This window comes from Macaca thibetana, chromosome 9 (assembly GCF_024542745.1).
Source record: "Macaca thibetana thibetana isolate TM-01 chromosome 9, ASM2454274v1, whole genome shotgun sequence".
NCBI classification, from domain to species: domain Eukaryota; kingdom Metazoa; phylum Chordata; class Mammalia; order Primates; family Cercopithecidae; genus Macaca; species Macaca thibetana.
In genome coordinates this window covers 17,671,118-17,696,179 of record NC_065586.1, presented here as the reverse complement: position 1 = coordinate 17,696,179, position 25,062 = coordinate 17,671,118, and the positions used below count along the sequence as shown (strand labels likewise).

The window sequence follows — 25,062 nt, the reverse complement described above, 5'->3', positions numbered from 1 at the left end:
AGGGCGGGAGCAGTGAGCCAAGATGGCGCCATTGCACTCCAGCCTGGGCAACAAGAGCAAAAATCCATCTCAAGAAAATTCCAAGTGATTTGCCTGTATGCAGTGCTTCCTAACTCCACTGGGTGGTGCAGGTTTGGTTTTGTTCTGTTTTCATCACAATTTTTGAGTTGATATCTATATACACATAAATATTTTTTTTGAGACACAGTTTTACTCTGTTGTCCAGACTGGAGTGCAGTGGCACAATCTCGGCTGACTGCAACCTCTGCCTCCTGGGTTCAAGCGATTCTCCTGCCTCAACCTCCCGAACAGTCGGGCGCCACCATGCCCGACTAATTTTGTATTTTTAGTAGAGACAGGGTTTCACCATGTTGGCCAGGCTGGTCTCGAACTCCTGACCTCAAGTGATCTGCCTGCCTTGGCCTCCCAAAGTGTTGGGATTACAGGCGTGAGCCAATGTGCCTGGCATTGAGTTGATATTTTAGAAGATATTAAAGGTTTGGAATCTTCCAACCTAAATTATTCCTTTTCAAAATTCAGGCTATTAAGTTGTGAGTCTTGTGGAGATAATATGTCATGTTGAACTATGTAAATTTGGTTCATTTAGTTTGATATTCAGTGAGGTAAGTCAGAGCTCATCTCAAAAGCCACTTAGATCAACGCCCTAGGCTTCACCATAATTTTCCGGGTCCTACACAATCTCTCCCCTACCACCTTTCTCTCTGACCAAATTTCCTCTCTCATTGTCCTCCTCAATATTCTTCAAACACATGAAGCATAAAGGCTTCTGTTTGACTTTGCCCTGTTGTTCTCTTGGCCTGGGAAAATCCCCAGGGATACCCAAAAAAGCCAACCACCTCCGGTTCTTCAGGTCTTTTCTTAAGTGACATTTTCTCATGAGACAACTTACCTAAAATTTCAACACCTCCCCAGCTTCCTATCCCTCTTTCTGCCTCATTTTTATCGCTTAACATTAACTAATGTAATATTTTACTTTTAGGTTAATTGCCTTGTCTCCCTCAAACAGAAATGTAAGTTTCTTGACGGCACAAATTTTTACCAATTTTTTTTTTCCTTGAGATGGAGTTTTGTTTTTGTTGCCCAGGCTAGAGTGCAATGGCACAGTCTTGGCTCACTCTAACCTCTGCCTCCTGGGTTCAAGCAATTCTCCTGCCTCAGCCTCCCAAGTAGCTGGAATTACAGGCGCCTTCCACCACACTCAGCTAATTTTTTTGTTTTTTTAGTATGTTCACCATTTTAGCCAGGCTGGTCTCGAACTCTTGACCTCAGGTGATCCGCCTGCCTCACCCTCCCTAAGTGCTGGGATTACAGATGTGAGCCACCGTGCCTGGCCACCAGTTTTTTTTTTTTGAGACAAGGTCTGACTCTGTTGCCAGGCTGGAGTGTCGTGGTACAATCCTAGCTCACTGCAGCCTTGAAATCCCGGGCTCAAGTCATCCTCCCACCTCAGCCTCTTAAGTAACTGGGACTGAGGTGGTGCATATCACCACCTTAGCCACCTCCTGCCTAATTTTTATTTAGTAGAGATGGAGTCTCACCATATTGCCCAGGCTGGTCTCAAACTCCTGTCTTCAAGTGATCCTCCCACCTCAACCTCCCAAAATGCTAGGACTATAGGCATGAGTCTAATTTTGTTAGTTAGTTTGTTTTTAATACAGTTTAAGCACAGACAATGTGCCAGTTGTTATTCAGGAAATTTTACCTGAACCTCCAGGTTGAGCACATGAGTTCAAGACCAGCCTGAGCAACATGGTGAGACCCCCCATCTCTACACAGTATCAAAAACTGGCCACACGTGGGGGTACGCGCCTGTAGTCCCAGCTACTCAGGAGGCCGAGGTGGAAGGATTAATTGAGCCCAGTAGGTCAAGGTTGCAGTGAGCTATGATCATGCCACTGTATTCCAGCCTGGGCAATAGAGTGAGATCCTGTCTCAAAAAAAAAAAAATTACAATAAAATTCATTTAAAAATTGAGCAAATGTTTATTGCAATTCATGAATCAGGACAGCATCTCATTCGATAAAATAGGATAAGAACCTTGATGAGTAGAGCAAAAGATACTGGCTGAACAGACAGAAAAGGGCTGAAGAAAGCAGAAATAAGAAATGAATAGCAGATTAGTCTTTTAAAAGTTACTTTATAAGTTTAGATCCGAGGGGGCTTCTTAGCGTGTTGGCTCAGGTACACTGGGCCCCTTCTGATTGGCTGTACAGGTACACTGGACCCCTTCTGATTGGCTGTACAGGTACACTGGGCCCCTTCTGATTGGCTGCTATAAATCTCCAGGTGTTTGGAAAACTTCTCAAAGTTCAATTTGATGACATGGCACTTTGAACTTTCAACCGATGACTGCATTTGGGTTTAGTCTGATCTGCTGGGAGCCTAGATCAAAATAATGGCCTCCCATAAACTTAATTTAACACTAGTCTAGCTGGATTCTTTCAAAGCTCCTAATCGAGATACACTAAATTCACTACAAAACACTGAGATAACGGCAGACTAGATCTAATTACCCAGCTGCAAGCAATATTGGTCCCTATTTCTTCTTATCATACTTAAGATGCTAACCTTGTGCTGTAGTTTCAAATGCATATTTCTCTTATTCATTTTACTTCCTTAAAGGTGGTGACAGTATCTTGTGTTGGGGGAGCCCCAAGACCACCACCCATTTCAATAATTGTCTAGGACTCACAGGAGTCAGATATGATTGTACTCAGGGCTATGATTTTTTACACTGAAACAACTTGAAGGAAAATCAGCAAAGGGAAATGGCACAGGCGGTGAAGTGCATGGGAAACGGGGTGCCAGTCTGCACAGGTCCTCTCCCAGTTGAGTCAAACAGGACATGCTGAGTTCCCACAGCAATGGGCCATGACAACACATATGAAAGGTTGCCACCAGGAAAGCTCCTCAGACACTCAGTACCCATGGTTTTTACTGGGCGCTGGTTGCCAAGGCACCTTCTGCCTGGAACCCACCAAAATGCCAGGCTCCCAGAAGGAAAGCAGGTGTTGAGCATAAACCACATCATTCATGCAAATCATTTAGGCACAGTGAGCCACTCTTATCAATTCTGGGAATTGTGGGAACCCTCCCGAAATTTAAGTTCCCAGACGCCAGCCAAGGGCCAACTTTGTAAACAGGCCTTTCAAAAGATAGCAGTCCACCTGCTCGGTTAACTGTTTTCTGTCCACTCACTCAGTGTTAGATCCCGCTAGTGGTTAAACATCTGCTGAATTCTATTTTCACCTTTATATCATTGTTAAAATGAAGCAATGGGAATGAAATGAAATAATCATACATACCAACAATTAGTTACATTTTTAAACTGTTCACATGGATATTTTTTAAAACTGTGTCTTGCCATTTCATTTGAGTATATTTTTTGTTCCTATATTATTTAAGCATGGATAAACCAATTTAATGTAAATAGTCATCATCGTAAGTACAGAGATAAACAAAATGTAATGGTTTAAATCACCACCACAGAGGTAGTGGCCCAGGTATGACTCCTATTTTCAACATTTATGTATGATCTGACTTAAGGTATTTAAATTAATCTATATGACCCTCCTCTGTAATAACAATAATACTTTGAACTTATATTTCAAGGCCAGTATCAGACTGTTGATAGATTGACTCAGGCTAGTAGTAAACCTACTAGTCTCAATAATTTAAAATACTTGACTGACTGGGAGCTGGGTGTGGTGGTGTGCCCCTATAGGCTCAGCTACTGAAGAGGCTGAGGTGGAAGGAATACTTGAGCCTACGAGTTCAAGACCAGCCTGGGCAACATGGCAAGACCCTGTCTCTTTTAAAGAACAAAATTTTTTTCAGTGACTGGACAACTCTAATTGCTGGTAGGATCCAAGCCTACTGATGCTAACAGATATTTCAGCAAGACTCTGGTGGAGTCTGAAGCAAGCCCCTGTGGCTCACCAGGGGGTTGTAAGAATGACTTCTGCTGTGCCATGACGGGGCCCAAAATGATACTCTACAAATGACACACTGTGTCCTCAGGAATAGAAGAAAGTGAAGTGAGATGTCTGCCTTGGCAGATCACCAGTGACTTTTATCATCTTTTTTTTCCCCCGGACGATGCCAATGACTGCAATCTATGAGATCCTGCCTAGTATGTTTCCTTAATAGACTCCACTCTGTATTGAAAAGGCCTCATATATGCTTAAAGGAAAGCACAGAGGTTCCTTTGATTTCAACTTGGAATATAATTGGTTCCCCTTCACAGCTCCTCGTTACCATTGAGACAAGAGGTTCAACTGGTAGAATGGGGCAAGGGGAAGCCTTGAAATTTAGGCTGGGGAGTTTTAAACCAAGTCTAAGACAGAGGGTTGTAAGAGAGGCTACAGAAAAGAGTTCTAGGCTGGGTGTGGAGGCTCATGACTGTAATCCCAGCACTTTGGGAGGCTGGTGGATCACCTGAGGTCAGGAGTTTGAGACCACTCTGGCCAACATGGCAAAACCCCATCTCTACTAAAAGTACAAAACAAAATTAGCCAGGCATGGTGGCGCGCACTTGTAATCCCAGCTACTCAGGAGGCTGAGGCAGGAGAATTGCTTGAACCCAGGAGGCGGAGATTGCAGTGAGCCAAGATCACGTCACTGCACTCCAGCCTGGGTAACACAGCAAGAGTGTGTCTCAAAAAAAAAAAAAAAGAGTTCTAAAGGGTTCCTGAAGCACCTGAAATTATACGAAAAACTCTAGGCAGTACTTTTCTGGTGAAAGGGTCCATAGCTTTCTTCAATTTTCAAAAGTGATCTTGACCTCAGAATGTCTGTGAAGCTTTAGACCAAGAAGGTGAGGACCCTTGTTGGAAAGGAGGAGGCTGCATGGTATCAGTGTTTCTCAAACTGGTGTGACCGAAGGACTCCCGGGGGGCGGTGAGGCACTTAATTATAGCTTTCCAGTCCCATCCCAGATTGACTCAATCGGAATCTGCAGGCAAAAGGCCTGGGAATCTGTATTTTACCAAGTACCCCTCTGATGTTGTTTGGAAAACAGAGGACTTGGGCATCTTTAAAATCCATGCCAGGTTAAACATTTCACAGTTCCAGGATTTTTATGGGCCTATTTCTATTGGTAAAGGCCTATAGTACTCTACTTCTTGAGGGTTGCTAGGAAAATGGCCCCTCAGGGCCTCACTTCTGATGCTTTCAGAAGACACGGCTCTGAAGTTCCTTGCATCTAATTCTCTCCTCCAGAAAATTCAAATTCAACCATTTTAAAAACCTTGATACACATTATAATTCATTATGTGAACCTCTAACAGGAAAGTAAGACATAAAGGCAACAGCTACCCCTTGTCTACCATATGGCCTATATAGCATGACCATCCTTCTAATTCTGCAGAGAAACATCAGCTCCAGCTCTTTTGATTGTTGAGAAAACCCAGAATGGTCCACATATGAAGGAAATAAAATTGTAAACATCGGTGCGTTCCAGATGTCATGGAAGAACAGTGAGTCATAAACGAACTGTCCTGTAGTGTTACATTTTTTCCCAAATAATCTGTCCGAAGTCTAGATCATCTTCCATTAAATGGCTAATTTGGATTTTTCAAGAGTCAATCTCAGCAGCACCACCTACTGATTAATTCAGTACTTTATGTAAATTCTTAGCAATGTACACAGCAAACAATTAACTCGAAAGAACCTAGAACATGTTTTGAGTTTTCATAAAATAATATGCATGGTAATATAATTGTTAGAGAAAAATTTAATGTTTTTGCAGGTGGTGAGTTAAACAATGCCTGCTTCAATTGAGTATGTCTCCAGCATGCTGGCTCCCCTCCACTTCTCTCCCTGTCCTCAATATTTCCCCATCACTCTGTATTCGAGTTGGGTTTGGCCAGTGAGAGGACTGGCAGGAGGCCAGTGGGCAGCAGCAGAAGCGAGGGCGTTGATTCCCTCGTCCCTCTTTCCCATTCACTGTGCCAGTTTCAGCTGTCAGTCCGTCCCTCCCCCTAGGCCCAGCAATCACCGTGCACACTTGCCGCTGTACACTTGTTCCTCTGGGCCCAGGGCGGTAACAGTTGAGGGTGTCTGTTCCCTTGACCTTCAGTAAGTTGTTCTTTCAGAAAAGCCTGCCCCTGAAGCTCATCAGTGTGATTCTCCAGGGCTCTGGAGACCCAGCTTGCAAATGGTGAAGTGGAACCGGCCACCCACTCAACATTTATTAAGTGAATATTGCAAAAATGATTGCTCTTGGTGTAATAGTAGATAATAAAGATTCCATTATTTTCCACAAGAAGCTCAAATTTACACACATGAAGGGGATTAGCGTTGACAAAAAACCATTTTTAAGGCATGTGATTCAGCATAACTACTTAAATTTCTGTACACAATTGTATTAATCTTAGGTATTGAATAGGTAGAACTTTGGACCAGTTATGACTCTACAGTTTCCCGCAAGAGTCTGACATCGTTTACTATCATCAGATTAGAACCCTAAGGTTTATTTGAACGATCTTCAATAAGCAAACTAAAAACCTGGAACCAATTCTTTAACCCACACATAATGGAGACTTCTGCATTCTAATGGGGCATTCTTACGTGCAAAGGCTTACCTTGGAGTCCTTCTGTGGGACACGCACGCACACACACACACGGAGAGAGAAAAATACAAAATTCTCCATTAGTGCAAGACCCTGGAGAACAAGGACCTGCTTTATTCTCCCCTGTGGCCTCCAGCATTCTCAGGAGGGGCCTCCCAAGCAGTGGAGACTGAATCAATTGTTCGATGACAAGATGGGAGACAACACAGCATGGCAGACACAAGCACAAAGGTTGCCTAGGTTTGCACCCCAGCTGTGCCACCTGCTAGCTGGATGACCTTGGCCAAATGATCAGCCTCTCTGTGCCTCAGTCTCCTCACCTATGGCGGGGGTTGTCAGTATCATCCTAGTTTAGAAGAGTTATTTGAAAAGCACTCAGACTGGTGCCCGTCCCATAGGAAGGACAAGAGCTTGTTGAATAAATAAAGTGATGGTATTTTTCACATCACCTGGAGCCACTGTAGCTGGAAGGGCCTTTAAGAGAGACAATTTTCTCATTTTATTTTATTTTTATTTATTTAAATATTTATTTTTGAGACAGAGTTTCGCTCTTGTCATCCAGGCTGGAGTGCCATGGCATGATCTCGGCTCACTGCAGCCTCCGCCTCCCAGGTTCAAGCGATTCTCCCGCCTCAGCCTCCTGAATAGCAGGGATTACAGGCGCCCGCCACCATGGCTGGCTAATTTTTTTTTTTTTTTTTTAGTAGAGACGGGGTTTCACCACATTGGCCAGGTTGGTCTGGTCTTGAACGCCTGACCTCAGGTGATCTGACTGCCTCAGCCTCCCAAAGTGCTGGGATTACAGGCACGAGCCACCATGGCTGGCCAATTTTCTCATTTTAGAGATGATAAACCTGAGGCCCAGAAAAGGTGAATTCAGTAAGCCACCGCGAAAGGTGTGGTCACCTCTCTCCTGGGAAGACCTGCTTGTTGATACACATATTTTATAAATCAGTGGGAGTCATTTTATCCAACCAAACAAAAATCCCAGCCCCTGACCCTAGGGAATGAAAAAACGTGGGCTTCCAAGCCTATTCTGGGAAAGGTTTAGTCATAAGTGGGTTAACTTGGGTTCCACAAGAAACGACTTTTTGACTTTATTATTACCATCCAATGTAACTGTCAAGACCTATGAAGGCAAGCTGCAAAGCCAGCCAGCCACAGTTCCCGGAAGGCTGACAGAAGGCACAGAGGCATGGCTCCAAGACAAAGAACTACGTAACTCACAGCGTTAGCAGGGGCCGGAGCATCATTTCCTGTGCCAGTTCCTCAAGCACAGGGGATATAAGAAGGGCAGGTGACAAGGGCAAAGGCAGTGAGCTGCAGAACAAAACAGGAGCCCTGAGCTAGATCTCTCAGTCTTTCTTTTTTTTTTTTTTTTTTTTTTTTGAGACGGAGTCTTGCTCTGTCGCCCAGGCTGGAGTGCAGTGGCCGGATCTCAGCTCACTGCAAGCTCCGCCTCCCGGGTTCACGCCATTCTCCTGCCTCAGCCTCCCGAGTAGCTGGGATTACAGGCGCCCGCCACCTCGCCCGGCTAGTTTTTTTGTATTTTGTAGTAGAGACGGGGTTTCACCGTGTTAGCCAGGATGGTCTCGATCTCCTGACCTCGTGATCCGCCCGTCTCGGCCTCCCAAAGTGCTGGGATTACAGGCTTGAGCCACCGCGCCCGGCCTCTCTCAGTCTTTCATCATGGTCAGCCTGCCTGCGCTTTGCTCTAAAGAGACACCAACTCCATCTTCCAAGGGTGTAAACAAACCTGCCCTTTGCTTCAGAAGGAGACGCTGTCTGTATCTCCCAAGGCTGTGTGCCATACAAATATCCTGGAAAAGATGGCCTAGAAAAATCACTGTCATCGTCTCTGCTTGCAAGATGTACAAGAACTATGGAGGATTATCTCCCAATAATTTCTACCTTCCATTTCTACACCATTAAGCTTTTGGCAAATGTTTCCATGCATACGCCAATCCGTCAGCCACTATGATTAATCCATCTGACAGACGTTGGGGCCCAATCTGTTCCATGGCACATTTAATTAAAACTACCACCAACACACTGCAAGCAGTAGGATAAGGCCAACTTCAACCATGCCCCAGTGGCCTGGACCCAGCCACTTAACTCTCACAAACAATGAATTTACCTTCAAAAATCAGCTAGACCTGAACTTCCTCTCCCTGAAGCAGACCAACGTAGGATGCAAGTAATCATCACCAAGGACAGGCAGCTAATCAGCACCAAAGCCACATCGGTCAGCACCTGAGAAACAGCTTGTTCATGGGACCAGGATACTTAAGTGACACCAACTAAGATTTCACTCTCATCGGCAGATTTTCCTTTGACTAGATTACCTCCTTTTTCCTCCCAACATTTTTTTGTTTTGTTTTGCGATAGAGTCTCGCTCTGTCGCTCATGCTAGAGTACAGTGGTGTGATCTTGGCTCACTGCAACCTCCACCTCCCGAGTTCAAGAGATTCTCCTGCCTTAGCCTCCCGAGTAGCTGGGATTACAGGTATGCACCACTGTGCCTGGCTAATTTTTGAATTTTTAGTAGAGACAGGGTTTCACCATATTGGCCAAGCTGGTCTTGAACTCCTGGCCTCAGGTGATCCTCTCACTTTGACCTGCCCAAGTGCTGGGATTCCAGGCGTGAGCCACTGCGCCCAGCCTTCCTCCCAACTATTTCAAGTTCGGGAGTACATATGCAGTTCTGTTACATGGGTAAATTGTGTCAGGGGTTTGGTGTACATTAATTCATCACCTGGGTGGTGAGCACAGTATCCAGCGGGTAGTTTTTCGGTCCTCACCCTCCTCCCATCCTGCACCGTCCTCTTGCTGGATTTCTATAGTTCTCCACATGCCCCACCCCTTCTGGGTCACGTGTTTTCTATTGCTGCATAACAAATTACTACACATTTAATGGCTTAAAACCACCTACACTGATTATCTCACAGTTTCTGCTGGCCAGGAATCTGGACAGGGTTTAGCTGAGTCCTCTTCAAGGCTGTGATCAAAGTGTTGGCCAGGGCTGGGTTCTCCTCTGGAGGCTCGTCTTGGGAAGGGTATGCTTCCAAGCTCAGCCTGCCAGCAAAACCATGACGTAATAATGTCAGCAAGGAGTGATGGCCCATCACATATGCCATAGTCTATTGGTTTTCAGCAAGTCACATGTCCTGCCCATACTCGAAGAAAGGGAATTAAATAAAGGTCTGAACATCATAAGGAAGGGCCCATGGGGACCCACTCCAGAGTCTGTCTGCCGAAGACACATTCTTTAGGCTCACGGCCAGGTCCTAGAAGCCATAGTCCAGCACTGTCCAAGAGAAACAGAATGTGAACCATGTGTGTAATGTTAAATTTTCTAGCAGCCATATTAAAAAAAGTGAAAAGTGCATACACTACAATACTATTTTATGGATGCAACGGTTACCGTGAAATACAGTCCCACCAAAACAGCTTACAAAATAGCTTACACTGCTGGTTTTTAAATTTAAATTAATTCAAATGAAATCAGATTTAAAATTCAGTCCCTCAATTGCACCAGCCCATTCCAAGTGCTCAATAGTCCAAATGAACAGAGAGGTCTTAGATCCACCCTCTCTTTAAAGCAGGAAACAATGCTTCAAATATCCCCTGGGTCAGGCAAAAGTGAAGTGGTGACAAGATGCTCTCCTTGACCTCTAAAACCTCTTCTCAGGCTTCGATCTTGGCCACTGTCCTTATCAGGCCTGCACAACCCGGTTTTAGCAAGAATCCTGCTAAGTCAGTTTAGAGAGAAGCCCTCCTGCCCTTGAGATCTGATCAAAGCCCTTGCCCTCCACCCTGGCTAGCTGATCACCCTGGCCTGCTCTTAGCAAGAATCCTCTCTATCCCCGAGGTCTCCTCTTAGTGATTTTCCACCTATGGACTACTCCCCACCACTCTTGGTTGTAAGTCCCCATCTGTCTTTACTGTATTCCACTGAGCCCAGTTCTGGACGCAAGTCTCTTTTCCCTATTGCAATAGTTTCTGTGTAAAATCTCACAGGCCGGGTGCGGTGGCCCATGCCTGTAATCCCAACACTTTGGGAGGCTGAGGCAGGCGGATCACCTGAGGTCAGAAGTTCAAGGCCAGCCTGACGAACATGGAGAAACCCCGTCTCTACTAAATATACAAAAAAATTAGCTGGACATGGTGGCACGTGCCTGTAATCCCAGCCACTCAGGAGGCTGAAGGAGGAAAATCGCTTGAACCCGGGAGGCGGAGGTTGCAGTGAGCCGAGATGGTGCCATTGCACTCCAGCCTGGGTAACAAGAGCGAAACTCCATCTCTAATAATAATAATAATAAATGTCTCTTTACTGCTTTGACAAGAGTCCATTTCTGATTCTCCCCAACAGTTGGGAGGGCTCAGTAGCAAACTGGAGACAGCACGGATAGTTGTGGGAATGCAGGCTTCATGTTTTTGGATCTGGGATTTTTTTTTTTTTTTTTGAGACTGAGCCTCGCTCTGTCGCCCAGGCGGGAGTACAGTGGCATGATCTTGGCTCACTGCAAGCTCCACCTCCCAGGTTCATGCCATTCTCTTGCCTCAGCCTCCCGAGTAGCTGGGACTACAGGCAGCCACCACCAAGCCCAGCTAATATTTTGTAGTTTTAGTAGACAGGGTTTCACCGTGTTAGCCAGGATGATCTCGATCTCCTGACCTCGTGATCCGCCCGCCTAGGCCTCCCAAAGTGCTGGGATTACAGGCGTGAGCCACAGCGCCTGGCCTAGATCTGGGATTATTGAAGGAGCCCAAAGTCTGTATTTTTGGTGGGAAATCACTTAGACATAAAATACTGTCTATTGAAAAAACATTTTTTAACCCTGCGGGCCAAATAAAACATGTCAGACTGATCTGGCTGAGCCAGCAGCGCTTAACCCCAGCTTTAACGTACCCATCTCCTACTGTGGTTCCTTCTCTACTATTTTGTCAATTTGAATCACACCGGGTAATCTTATTTCCTGAAAGTTTTGGGGAGCTATAGCACTGCAGTCTTTAAGAAATGACCACACACAGGGAGAATCCCCCAAGACCAAGGCCCCTCCTGGGCAGTGGGAGTTCCTCTTCCCCAGTCTGTCCCATGCCATCCCACCTACCCTTGCTTCCCATTTCACTCGAGGGATGGTTGGACAGCAAAGCAGGAAAGCGAAGATCTCTTTTCCCATCCGGCTCTTTTCCAACTCATAAATGTCCAGAAGAAAAGAGAATATATTTTCCTGATTAGTTATACTCATTCTTTTGTATATTTGCATTTTCCCCCAGTTAAGAATGAAAAGCAAGACAGGGCAAAGGTTTACCTAGTTTACCTTGGTGCTTCCTACAGGAGAATTAAGATAAAACATGCCATAAAATTGCTGGAATCATAAGGAAATGAAAATCATAATGAAATGAGCATTGACTTTGAAACCCTGAGAGCGCATTCAATGAAGATTATTTAATGAGGCGTTTAGGGGCGAAGAAAATGACCACCTTCCTTTCTCCTGTCCCCTCCCCACCACGGGCCCTGCTCCAATAACTGGTTGCTCAACTGCCTCTAAGGATGGGTGTAGGGCTTCGGATTCCTCGGGTGGATATACAAGGTGTAGCCGCTCAGAAAAAAATAACAAATTTAAGGATTATCATGATAAACAGGTATCAAATTAGCCTACCTATGGCCTCTGTCCATTTCAGTTGGGCCTTCAATCCACAGGAAAAACCACAAAAAGTTGCTTGAGAGAGAGAGAAAAGGAGGGGCTGAGAAATTGTCTTTAGTCTTTCCATGGATCAGGTAAAGTTATCAAAGAGGAAAGAAGGCAGGTAGATTTATCTCTGGGACTCCCAAAAAAGGACGACAGCACACTGGCCTACACCAGGTATTCTGAGGGTAGCGATGGGAAGCCCCACCGCTTCCGGGAAGGTGGAGGAGCCTCAGAACCCAGGGATGGCCACGAGGAGATGCGTCCCTGGCAATCGCCCTTGGACTTGGTGCACCTTCCTATAAAGCACTCATGGGATATGAGTCAGACACACCAGTAACGCCACGCTACATTCTGGTTATATCATAGGTTAATTGGGGTTTAGACCCCAGCCTGGCATCCCAGTCACCAAATTCAGCATTGTTCTAAAATATTTCCTAGAACTTACTATGTTACAAATGAGCTTGTGGAACATGTAAATGAGGGAAGACTTGTGCAAAAGACCTTATAACATATGGTGTAACAATTAAATTTTAACAGTAGAGTGGACTCATCGCTATGTTTCCTTACTGTTCATTTTTCAGTAAGTTTACATGTTGATATCAAAATGAACTTATAAAAAGACCTGGGTTCAACTTTTCTGATTTCTAAAGGTACTTAAATATTTAAATAAATGCCTGCCATATTTAGTGCTATGAAATGTAAAACTTAAGAAGGCAGTTAGTGTATCTTGAAAATAGTATAAACACTTAGGCAAATGAAGAGCAAACCATCAACAGTTAATAAACAAAAATAAATTAAGGACATAATGGCTGTGACCACTCATCTCAAAAAGTGATGTTTATCCTTTTTTCTTTTTTTGTTTTTTATTTATTTATTTATTTATTTTTTTGTTGAGATGGAGTCTTGCTCTGTCACCCAGGCTGGAGTGCTGTGGCTGGATCTCAGCTCACCGCAAGCTCCGCCTCCCGGGTTTACGCCATTCTCCTGCCTCAGCCTCCCAAGTAGCTGGGACTACAGGCGCCCGCCACCTCGCCCGGCTAGTTTTTTGTATTTTTTTAGTAGAGACAGGGTTTCACTGTGTTTGCCAGGATGGTCTTGATCTCCTGACCTTGTGATCCGCCTGTCTCGGCCTCCCAAAGTGCTGGGATTACAGGCTTGAGCCACCGTGCCCGGCCTCCTTGTTTTTTTGGGAGAGGCAGGATTGTAGGGTACATAATTTCTCACGGGTTTTATGTGTTTTGTGTTTTCTTACCAGGTTTATAGGGCATTTAATTTCCCACGGATTTTAAGCATTTTAAGCAGAACATATCAAATAATTATTTGAATCTAAATGTGTTTACGTGTTCATTTGGGATCATTTCTGATCTGGTAAGGAGGAAGCAGGAGGTTTTTTTTTTTTTTTTTTTTGAGTCGGAGTCTCCCTCTGTCGCCCAGGCTGGAGCACAGTGGCTGGATCTCAGCTCACTGCAAGCTCCGCCTCCCGGGTTCATGCCATTCTCCTGCCTCAGCCTCCCGAGTAGCTGGGACTACAAGCGCCCGCCACCTCGCCCAGCTAGTTTTTTGTATTTTTTAGTAGAGACAGGGTTTCACTGTGTTAGCCAGGATGGTCTCGATCTCCTGACCTCGTGATCCACCCGTCTCAGCCTCCCAAAGTGCTGGGATTACAGGCTTGAGCCACTGCGCCCGGCCAAAAAGGAGTTTTGTATCTTAGATGTTGTCCACAATTCTTATTCATTTAGAAGTAGAAAGAGTATATTTCTAGGTAGAAATAAATGGTAAATAGCCACCCATTCTCCACCATGAAATATCTTTTAAAGTCAATATTGATACCACATTTGTTTGGAAAACACAAACTTGTTCCGGGAAATTACTAAACCAAGGAATAATATGAGCAGAACACAAATTTTGCAATTTGCTTATGCATGGTTTCGTCCAGGAGCAACGCTAGGTGAAATGTGGAAAACCACACCTAGCATCACAACACACGGAACATGAGTGGGCAGCCTCCATTCACTGCCAAGTGCTGAGTCACACTTACCCACTCCTGGGATTAGAACTCACCCTCTGATTCCACTTGACTCTCCTTCCACAGCTGCACCTTAAGGCAACCCTTCCTACGCCCACTTCTACAGGCACACCTCAGCTCTTTTCCAAGGTAAAGCACCACATTTATTAACCTTTTAACATGTGTCAAACTGTGCTGCTCTTAGTAGGTTCCTATCTTTATTGTCGGGTATGTCACTGCTGAAGTTTTTGGATGTTGAGCCTCTAACCCAGTTTTCCCCATAAATCCTAAGGCCTCTTTATTGTGCAATTTTGCAGAGCATTCTGATTTTCTGAAGGCAAGTGTGCATTAACAGCAGGATTCACTGCATTCTATTATGAGCATCACTTCATCAAAATTATAGCAATTAAAGTCCAATATCCAAGAGATATCTGCTAGAAACCACCCCCAATGTTCAGAGTTCTCTTGATTTTAAGCATTCTGTATAGCATTTTACATTTCTCAAATGACAGCTCTTGGAATAAACATCTAGAAACAGATGAGTTATAAACAGCATTTGATTAGTAAGCCATGAATTAATATTTAGAAATGTCATTTTCAAAAGACATTAAACAGTAATTTAGATCATGCTACTCACTTTTAATTTAGTGATGTTTACCGCTTGGTCAAAAACGACCACTAGCACTTCAAAGTTTTAATCTCAAAATATTGACTTGTGACAAAACTACTAAGACATATCACCTAAACACCACTCCTTTAGCTTTTAACACCACGACCTTCGTTTAAACTTTGAAAAATATCCCGAGACCATTTTAAATCACTACGTACAGAAAACAAACATTTAGCATAAACCAGGCACTTATTCAATTTTACATTTTCCCCACTGCAAGCATAAACAAAATCATGTTTCAACAAATATGCTCTGACAAATAAACATCTGGAGGCTTTTTTTGCCTTTCAAATATACAACGCAGCACAGTTAAATATCTACAAACGTTGGTGAAAAGTTAAAACAAAAATGGAATTTGCTTCCATCGTGCTAAGACCTTAAGAAAATTATTCTTTTTCAAATACAAGAGAGGCAGGAAGAAAAGTAGAAATACTCTACTGCTTAGCTTAATGAAGGAAACAAAAGCACACTAATTTAACTCGCAGTCTAATGTAATTCTATTCTAACTACTAGGGCTTTCCACATGGAACGCTTTTTTAACTTAACCTGAAGAGAATCCATTGACTGTCTGCCCCCACATCCCATGTAAATTAATATTCAGCAACCAGCTGAATGAAATGAGACTGTTCTGATGTTTTGATATTAAAATACTTCACTAAAATCTATTAGAATCTAAGTGGCTTTTTTAAAAGAAAGAAAAAGACATTAGTTGTAAAAACACAGAATTAGTATGTACTCTAAGAATTCTTTTTTACTTGTTTTTTGGTAGAGCCCAACCAATATTCCCTTCTGTGACCATCCTTATAAAACATGAGCAAAAGACAGCAAAAAAGATTTAAAAATGTACCTGTTTACAAAAGGAGACAACACAATCTGATAAACAACTGGAAAAGTTTGTCTTTCCCCCTCAACAAGTATAAAAGCCTTATCCAGTTTACTTGGTACTTGAAGTAAGCCCCAACTTCATCAGATTTCATTAAATAATATAAACTTTTAGGAAAGCTTTTTAGATGCCAGCATGGTATCTAATCTTATAAAGTGCAAATACTGAAAAAACAAGTATTTTTTATTCTTGCAATTGTTTTATGAAACTATATAAAACAATAGATAAATGTAACTGACAACACCAGAAAAAAGCCGATTTTAAAAACAAATCAACCTTCCTTGAATTTAATGTCTACTTTAATACTTATTTATATTAATAACTTGTAACTAAGCAGTATATAATGGCATTTTTCTAGGCCAAATATTTGTGATGCAAAAAAAAAAAAAAAAAAATCACTGATTTTGCACCTTACTTGGTAGACAATTTTAGCCAGCACAAAAGATGGAAACTACTAGTTTCCATAGTACTCGAGCATCTCAGCAATACAACAGCTAAAGAACGGCAAGTGTAGTGTACTGGCGACACTATCATTTTCAGTTTACCAAGACTAAGATGCCACTTTGCGTACAAGAACATCAAGAATAAAATTTCGTGTAGTCTGATGCTACTTATCTCCTTTAGTTTGAAGCAGTATACAAATACAGTATATGCCCCAGAGTTTCAACTATTTATTTTTATTTTTTCAAATCAACACCAGTGAAAGTTAATGTACTATGACTGAAGCGCTTCTACTTGGAATGCAGATGTTCCTGGTAAAATCACTCAGAACAAAAGGCTCACCAGATACTAATGGAAATAAAGTACCCCCAGGTTCCATGCAGAAAGTACACTGCTATAACTACATGCTAGAAATCCTGCGCCCAGGTTTCAGTATCATGGTACCCACGTCCATTCAGTGTCATAGGTTAACTATTCAGGCTGAATGGCAGGGATATTTAAGGTAGGCAGAGGTACATGGTATGAAACAGAAAATTTATACAAGCTAGAAAAGATCATGTTACATTAGCCCTACAATGCATAAATAAGTAGACGACCCAGAAAGATACATGGAGCTGCCCCAAATCACATATCTACCAAGACATTCTTTCGATAAAAGATATATCTGAATTAAAATCTAGTTCTCTGAATTCCTAAAGCCATGAACTGAAATTTCCACTTAATAGCACAATGGACGAGTAAATTCCTACAACTTAATTTAGTTCTTATTCTTATCTTCAACCCCAAATACCATCACCACTATCCATCCCTTTCTTTAAAAGAAATCCATGTAGTCACAAAGTATGATACATTTACAATACAAATTAATGAAACCATTTTGTCAGGAGCCATCCACCTTTTATAGAAATAAACTTGTTATAATGGTTCCTCTAAATGAATTTACCTGTATTCCTGATTACAACTTCTTCAGTCATTTTCAGCCACTCCTTTACAGCATATTATGTTTTTAAATTACAGAATATCAAAGATACTTGTATCAAACCCTTCTTTTCTCTGGAGAAATAGAAACAAATTCTGAAACAGTAAATAGATTTTTTTTTCCATTTTTGGTTCAGAGAAAAATAACCATACATGGACGTCTCACATAAATTTTCCTATTTGGCATCTTACCTGGCTAACATACAGTATCACCTATAATTAACCGAAAACATTCTTAACTGTTTATACAGCATATCTTTTCCTAAAGTAACAAGATAATGTGATTACCCTGCAGTTAAGAAACCTGATATATCCTGCCACAGAAACAACTGATTACAAACATTTATTCTATTTTTTAAATGACATTAACCAACTGAAACAAGTCCCAAACTAGCTCTTTAATAAGTTGATGGCATATGTTACTGTAATGTGCGTGTGTTTCAAAATTGACTGTGGTTATATATTTTATTCAGTCTGCTTCCAATTTAGTTACCAACTTGAGGAAAATAAGTAACAATGATAACTTTTAAAAAGAAAGGACTTTCCCTCTCCTTCAGTGATTTCCATATTTTAACAGAAGGTTATGACTAGGGTCATGAGAAGTCTTTTAAAACAAACATGCCAAAATGTTTGCATCTAAAAACAGAGAACTCTATTTGCTGGTTACAGTTCTAGAGTTACCTAAAAGCCATCCAGAGTGAATAAGGTGGGTATTGAATAAATGGAGAAAAGCTGACTTGGGTTTGAATGGGGAAAGGGCGCAAATTTTCATCAGCTACTCTGAATGCAATTCAAGAAGAAGAACATGAAACTGTACTGAGCTACAGCAGCATCAATGGCCTGAGGATACAGGCTATCACAGGGCAGCTACATGTTAGGGTTAACAACGTTCCTTTATGTGTGCAGCTTCCGATGCCAGCTTGAAAAATTTAATTTCATTACCTCTAACCAGAACTCACATGGTTCTGATTGTAATTCTTTTAGGAATAAGGAATAGAGTCGAGGCAATGAGAATAGAGCATCAAGTTAGAAATCCAGAACGTAAGAAATTCTATGAGACAACTGGCAGGGGTGTTTAAAAAGTCAATGTCACGGAGCATTGGGGGAGATGACAAGATTAACCCAGATTAGTAGAGAAGCAAAGGACATTAGAAGTATGGTTATATATTCCTGGAATGGATCCTGGATTTAAAATATTACATATCTATAAAAGACAGTTTGAGGGACATTCAGTAACAACATATTACAGAATTACTGTTAATTTTCTTAGATGTGAAAATGGTTTAGGTTATGTGGGAAACTGTCCAAATCCTTACAAGATACAAGATGAAGAACTTAGAAATATGGTTTACAATGTTTACAACGTGTCAGTTCACACAATAAAGTACGTGTATATACACATATGAACACGCCTATATATATATATACACACACACGTGCATATATAAACATACACAAGGAGATAAAACAAACGTGGCAAATTTTTAATGATTAGCAAATCTAGATGAATAGTAATTAGATGTTCAGTGTTATCACTCTTCCAATCTTTCTGTAAGTATGAAAATTTCCCAACAATTTTTTGAGAAAGTGCCACTTATAATAACAGATACTTACTTCAAGGGACCAACTTAGTTAACATTCTACGTCCCCTGCCTGTTTAATCTTAGCCTCTTAACCAAGTGGTCTCCAAATCAGGTTCATACATTCTAGGGTACAGAGAAAACAAACCACTACGACATAGAAAGAAAATATTTAAATTTCTATTAATAACTTTTTATCTCACCCTTTTTTCTATTTTTTGCTGTGTTTCATAATGTACAATATGCATTAGTACAGAACTTGTAAAATTTGTGAATATATGTACATATTTTTAAGGCTACACACTCCAAAAATTTGTTACTCATCAGGGTATCTAATCAAAAAATTTGGATACTACTCTTCTATAAAACAGAAACGACTTTTTAAGTCTCTGACCACCAAAGATCATTAAAATCAGTCCCTTTTGCTTTTATCCAGGGGTTTACTGACTCTTAATAATTTATTATGAGAAATTTTAGGTCTAACAGCAGCAGCAAAAAGACAGTAATGACAGTGGTAAGTGTTAGCAGAAGCCAGGGAATCAGATAATTGGCAAAGTGCAGTTTGGCCACAAGTTAGCACCAATAAAATGTTCAATTCTGTTCATCAAGGAAATCTAAAATTTTAAATACTGAGATTTAAAGTGTTCTAGAATGTCATAGGGAAGAGCATTTTTGAAGCCTGGAAATTTTCAGAAAAAGATACTACCAAGGACTAAGTAATTTTGAAAGAAGATCGTTCTAAGAAAGAATACACAATGAAGGCAGCTTTGCTTAAAAACATGGGGGTGTGGTGGGCATGTCAGTATAAAGAATACAGAAAACAATCTAGGTACCTGATAAGAACACTTAATGGAATTATGATTCTAAAATAAAAGATAACTGAATATAAGGCCTTTGAGAAAATAGGTAAGTTTCTTCTATATATTTTATTCTAAGGGGTACAAGCAATTAATCCAAAAAAAGAAAAAAAAAGGAAAATGATACAAGTGAAAAATTTAAACTATAACTTTGTTATTAAATATTTTAAAAATGATGTAACAGAAGGCAAGCTGTAATTATTGCAACTGGAAAATAAACCAAGAAAATAAATGAGAAAAGAAAATAGTGACTTTAATGTATATTAAACAGATGAAAATTTGAGCAATTATACCAATAAATCTCGTTTTGGAAAATAATTTCCATAATTTTTATAGTTGCATAGTTTATCGTGTAGGGTGCTAATTTGTCTTATATCAACTTGAAGCTTTGGAAAAAAGATGTTTTCAAACTGAATTATAGATACCGCATAGGAAAGCTGTTATCAGAGAAGAAAGATACTGGTCTATTAAGCATTTTAAATACAAAAGCTATGAGGTATAGAAACAAAGCGCCAGAAGTACATGAAAAAAGGAATCTGTAGGCACATAAAAAGGTCCCTCGCTGTGTAGGGAAGATAAGTAACAGTGAGGGAGAAAAACAGAGTTAGAAGAGGCTGTAAAGTCTCATTAGGTACGCATTCGAAATCCTCTTACAGGTTTGGGGCACTGGTATAACATCACAGGCCATGGGCCGGTTGGCTATATATGCTAGATTGTTAACTGGATTAGTTTTTTTCCATTTATGTGTCACTATTTTATGGAAAACCACCCTCAAATTTTATTTTTAAAAAAAAGAGAAATAAAATTTGCTTCACAGAAATTTACATTAGTTATTTATTTCTCGCTCTGCCTCCCAGGATGAAATGCAGTGGCGTGATCTCATCTCACTGCAACCTCTGTCTCCCAGGTTCAAGCAATTATCTCACCTTGGCCTCCTGAGTAGCTGGGATTACAGGTGTCTGCCACCATGCCCGGCTAATTTTTGTAGTTTTGTAGAGATGGGGTTTCACCATGTTGGTCAGGCTGGTCTCGAACTCCTGACCTCAAATGATCCGCCCACCACAGTCTCCCGAAGTGCTGGGATTACAGGTGTGAGCCACCGCATCCGGCCTATGTTACAGTTAGTTCATTTTATAAATTATTCTATTCCTTCAAAATAAGGACAGCTATTAATGAAAGATTTCTTGAAAGTGCAAGATGTGCAGGTTTCAGAACTTAAAGTCATTCATGATCCTAACTGGCCTCCTCCTATTTCTACCCTCATCATGTCATTTGAAAGACAAGCCAGTGCTTCACTTTCATTGGAGTTTTTCCCCCTGGTATTTTCATTTTTAATAACAGGAAGGCATAAACTCATACAGTAACAGTTTTACGTACTCATCATTTAAACCTTTACAAGCCTAGTAATGTAATAGGTAAAGAAAAATGCACGTGGGTTGTAATAAGGGTAGTTTTCTCTATTCACTGTTATTTGACTTTTATGGGGCAAAAAATCATATTAGAGACTATGTCATTGATTTTCAACACAAAAGATATCAAAATTAAAATGGGAAAATGATACATTTAACATTGGTAAACAGGAATTTATCAAAAGACAAAAATTAGGGAAAAGTGTATCAGTTAAACCATAATACTCAAATTGGAGCGGAAAAGATTATAATCTCATTGATGTTTATCAAAAAGTAACTTCTAGTTTTTAAAACATGAAATTTGACTTCAGGGCAGGGCAACATATTTTAAACACAGGAAATCACAACACAACACTAGAGCGAAACACTAAAGTTACCCTTAAGTAATCTTATGGGTGACTAATTTCACAGGCTCAGATTTAAAACTATGGTGCTTTAAATCTGAGCCTGTGAAATTAATCACCCTTAAGACTACTCGCCAAAGATTTAATCTTCTCTCAAAAAGAAAATAAACAAGATACCTGATTACAACAGTCTTAGAAAATAAGCATCAAATTTTCATTTATAGTATGAAACCTGTTATATCAATTCATTAAATATGATGTTCAACTCAACTTTTCAGTTGTTTAAATAGTGTTAAAATAATAGTATAGCCCAATCAGGGAAATTGTAAATATTTAAGATTACAATGTCAGTGGAAAACATTTTTCACATGAATTAAAAGAAAAGCATTCATTCGAAAATATTCCCAAGTAGGAAGCCAAAATAATTCCATACGAATTTTAAAAGACCAGAAAGAGCAACCCAAAAATCCAGTTTGAAAGATAACAATAAATACATAAACCGTTAAGCAAAGCCAGGAATATAGATTACTTTGAAACATCTACTTATTTCAATTTTAATGAAGAATTAGAGGATACAATGTGTTAAAAGACATATTTAAAAGACTAGCAATGGCATTAGACAGATGAATCAAATTTTGTTGATATCCCAAATAATTACAAGAGACTTCAAAAATGTAGTGTAATTCAGGTTTTCTTTCCAGTTTAAAAATTTCTATCCATTGCCTCTATCTTTGGTGTCACTGCCACCAATAAACACAGTATACAGCTTAGAAACCTAATTACTATCTTCAACTAGGAAAAGGTAAACCAACATCATTTCTTTAAAAATAAGAAATAAAGAATGTGATCGTTCTTAATTTTGTCTCATGGTCTCACAATATTCTGAAATGTCATGCCAAAATGTAAAAGTTCAAAAGGGAACATTATCATTTGCTATAATTGCACCAAAAATTTAGCTACTGTACGCTGGTGTGATGACAGCTAGTAGTATGCAGAGGCTACAGAAAGACATGTGTATTTATATATGTATCTTTAGCTCACAATTAGTAAAAGGTTCAGTTTAATGTCAAACTGAAACACACGACAACATAATGCGCCTTCAGGTAAATACGCTACAACTTTGTTTTCTTGCAGTTTAAAAGGATAGTATAATTACCTTAAATTTACACAAAACATTAAGAAACATGGTAGCTGTTTATGATTAAAATAAAATAGCAATGTAAATTAATTTAACACAGTGTTAAATATATTCACATGATCACCACTGTGATTCAAAATGGCCACTAATGCAGTTACATATCAATATATGTACATAACATTTGCCACAACAGTTTTCGTAAGTTTGACTTTCTGCAGACCAGGTTTACGAGACAAATAGCCTTGTATCAATTCTTTCATATTATGAAAGGAATTAAATGTTGTAAGTAGTTTCATTCCTCTGGGGGTGGGGAAAGAACCTCTAAAAAGTCAGTGTAAATTGAAGAGAGTTCTACCTTCTTGAATATTTGAACTTCTTGACCTGGAGAGATTCCTATAAGCTGAGGATAAACACATCTTAAGAGAGTAATGAATCTCATAACATTGTCAATGGCATTTAGCAGGCATCTGCCACCAAGTGGAACACCGGGTCCTATAGCAGAGCCTTCTGAGAATACGGTTGCTGTGGCTGAGGCGGCTGTTGGCTGCCTCCCGGCTGAGGCAGGGTTGATGAGGTTAAGTTATAGTTTGGCACCTGGGACATACTAGGTCCTGCATTCTGGTACAGAGTGACATCGGCAGTTGCTGCAGCAGCAGTAGCGGCAGGAGGAGGACTATATACCGGCGCCTGGCTGGGATACGTGTTTCCTTGAACGGAACTCACCATTGTACTGTGGAGGAAGAAAAACACTCAATTAGATCAATACTGATTTATAGAGCAACTTACAGATAAATGGAAAAACTATTTATTAAGCATTCATTCATATAGCCAATTCATTTAATAACCTTTTACTAAATAGCTATACTGTGCCAAACATTGTTATTTTAGGCATTGTCATATCAGGCATTGCATTAAAAAAATGTGTTATTTAAGCATTGTGTAAAAAAAGGTGGGGCGGGGGGTTGCGGAAGTAAGTCTATACCACCATGGAGCCTCTGTTCCAGTGGTAGAAAAGGGTAATAAACACATGGATTGTGTGTCGAGTGGTTATAACTGCTAAGAAGAAAAACAAAGCACAACACGGAGGTCCGAGAGCAGCTGGGACCACGGATTCTAGTTTATGGTAGGGGCCTCTCCAATAAGGCAATATTTAAGCAGAGATGCGGAAAAAGTGAGGGAGTGAGCCAGATAGATCCCATAGGAAAGTGCATTTCAGATAAACAGAAGCCTTTGAGGAGAGAAAACACCAGGCACGTTCAAGGAACAGCAGGAGGCCACGAGCTGCGGTGGCGGCGGGGAGAGCAACTAAGACCACCGGCAGGACTGGGGTGGTGGGGAGGGGCTGGAGAACACAGCACCTGATGGCCACAGTAAGGGCTGTAGCTTACACTCTGAGTGAAACAAAAAGACACTGGCTGGTTCTGAGCAGAAGGGTGGTAAGATTCCACAGGGTTTAACGGGCTCCCTCTGGACCAGGAGAGCGGACTGCAGGCTATTACGATCGACCAGGAGAGAGCCGATCGGCAGCAGGGCCACGGCAGTAATGGTGGAGATGGGAGAAAGGGTCAGGGTCTAGATTTATTTTGAAGATAATGCCTTCAAAATATGATAATGAACCGAAGAGTCCAAAATGCCTGAGGTTTAGAACTGAAAAACTGACAGAAATAACTGGTAGAGTGGCCATTCACTGAAAAGAATACTATGATGGGACTACAGTAGACTGGGGGGTGGGAGGGGTGTGGGGAAGATCAAAGTAATAATCTTGGATCTGTCAAGTTTGATGTTCAAAAAACAGACAAGCAAAGAGAATGCATAGGTAGTCAGCTATTCAAGCCTGCTGGCCCGTGGGGAAGTGCGGAGAAATACCCATCTGGGAGCATCTGGGAATCCTCGGCAGAGGCATTCAGAATCATTCAGAATCACGGGGCTGCATGAGATCCCCTAGGGAGCAGCTGCAAACAGACAAAAAGGCAGTCCATCTACTGAGCACTGGACCTTGAAGTCCATAAGATAAAGCGGCAAGAGGCAAATGAGACTGAGAAGAAGTGGCGGTGAGGCAGAAGGGAAAAGAGAATGGTCACCGGCAAGTGAAGAAAGCATTTCAGAAAAGAGGAGGGAATCACGAACTGTCAAATGGAGGAGGAGGAGAATGGTGAACTGACCAAGAGTCTGGCAATATGGGCATCACCAGTGTACTTGAAAAGAACTGTCCCAGAGGACTAGTGGAAGGGAAGGCCTCGTAACCTCATTTCTCTTATTTCCTTGAAAATACTACCACGCTGATCAACTCTCTGAAGCTGCACCCCCTCAGTACTGAGTTTGCCTCCCACTCCCACCGCTCCGCTGCCAGTACTCCCGTCTCAAGGCCCTGCACTTGTGCACTGCTCCGATTAGAAAAAGAAAGAAAAAAATCCTTTAAAGGTTGTCTTTATCCACTGCCTCTACTTCCTGTCTTCCTGTTCCCAACC

General features: G+C 41.2%; 2 protein-coding genes across 5 annotated transcripts in view; one reads left to right on the top strand and one right to left on the bottom strand.

Annotated features, from left to right (window-relative positions):
• The window catches only part of TRDMT1 (tRNA aspartic acid methyltransferase 1), a 687,969-nt gene that overhangs the window by 77,408 nt on the left and 585,499 nt on the right, over nucleotides 1-25,062 (top strand). The window lies entirely within an intron of this gene.
• Nucleotides 21,982-25,062, bottom strand: part of STAM (signal transducing adaptor molecule) — a 74,990-nt gene continuing 71,909 nt past the window's right edge. For all 4 annotated transcript variants that reach the window (XM_050805397.1, XM_050805398.1, XM_050805399.1 and 1 more), the window contains one exon: nucleotides 21,982-23,324. In XM_050805397.1, coding sequence (XP_050661354.1) covers nucleotides 23,087-23,324 — 238 coding nt within the window. In that variant the 3' untranslated portion in view covers nucleotides 21,982-23,086. The remainder of the gene's footprint in view (nucleotides 23,325-25,062) is intronic.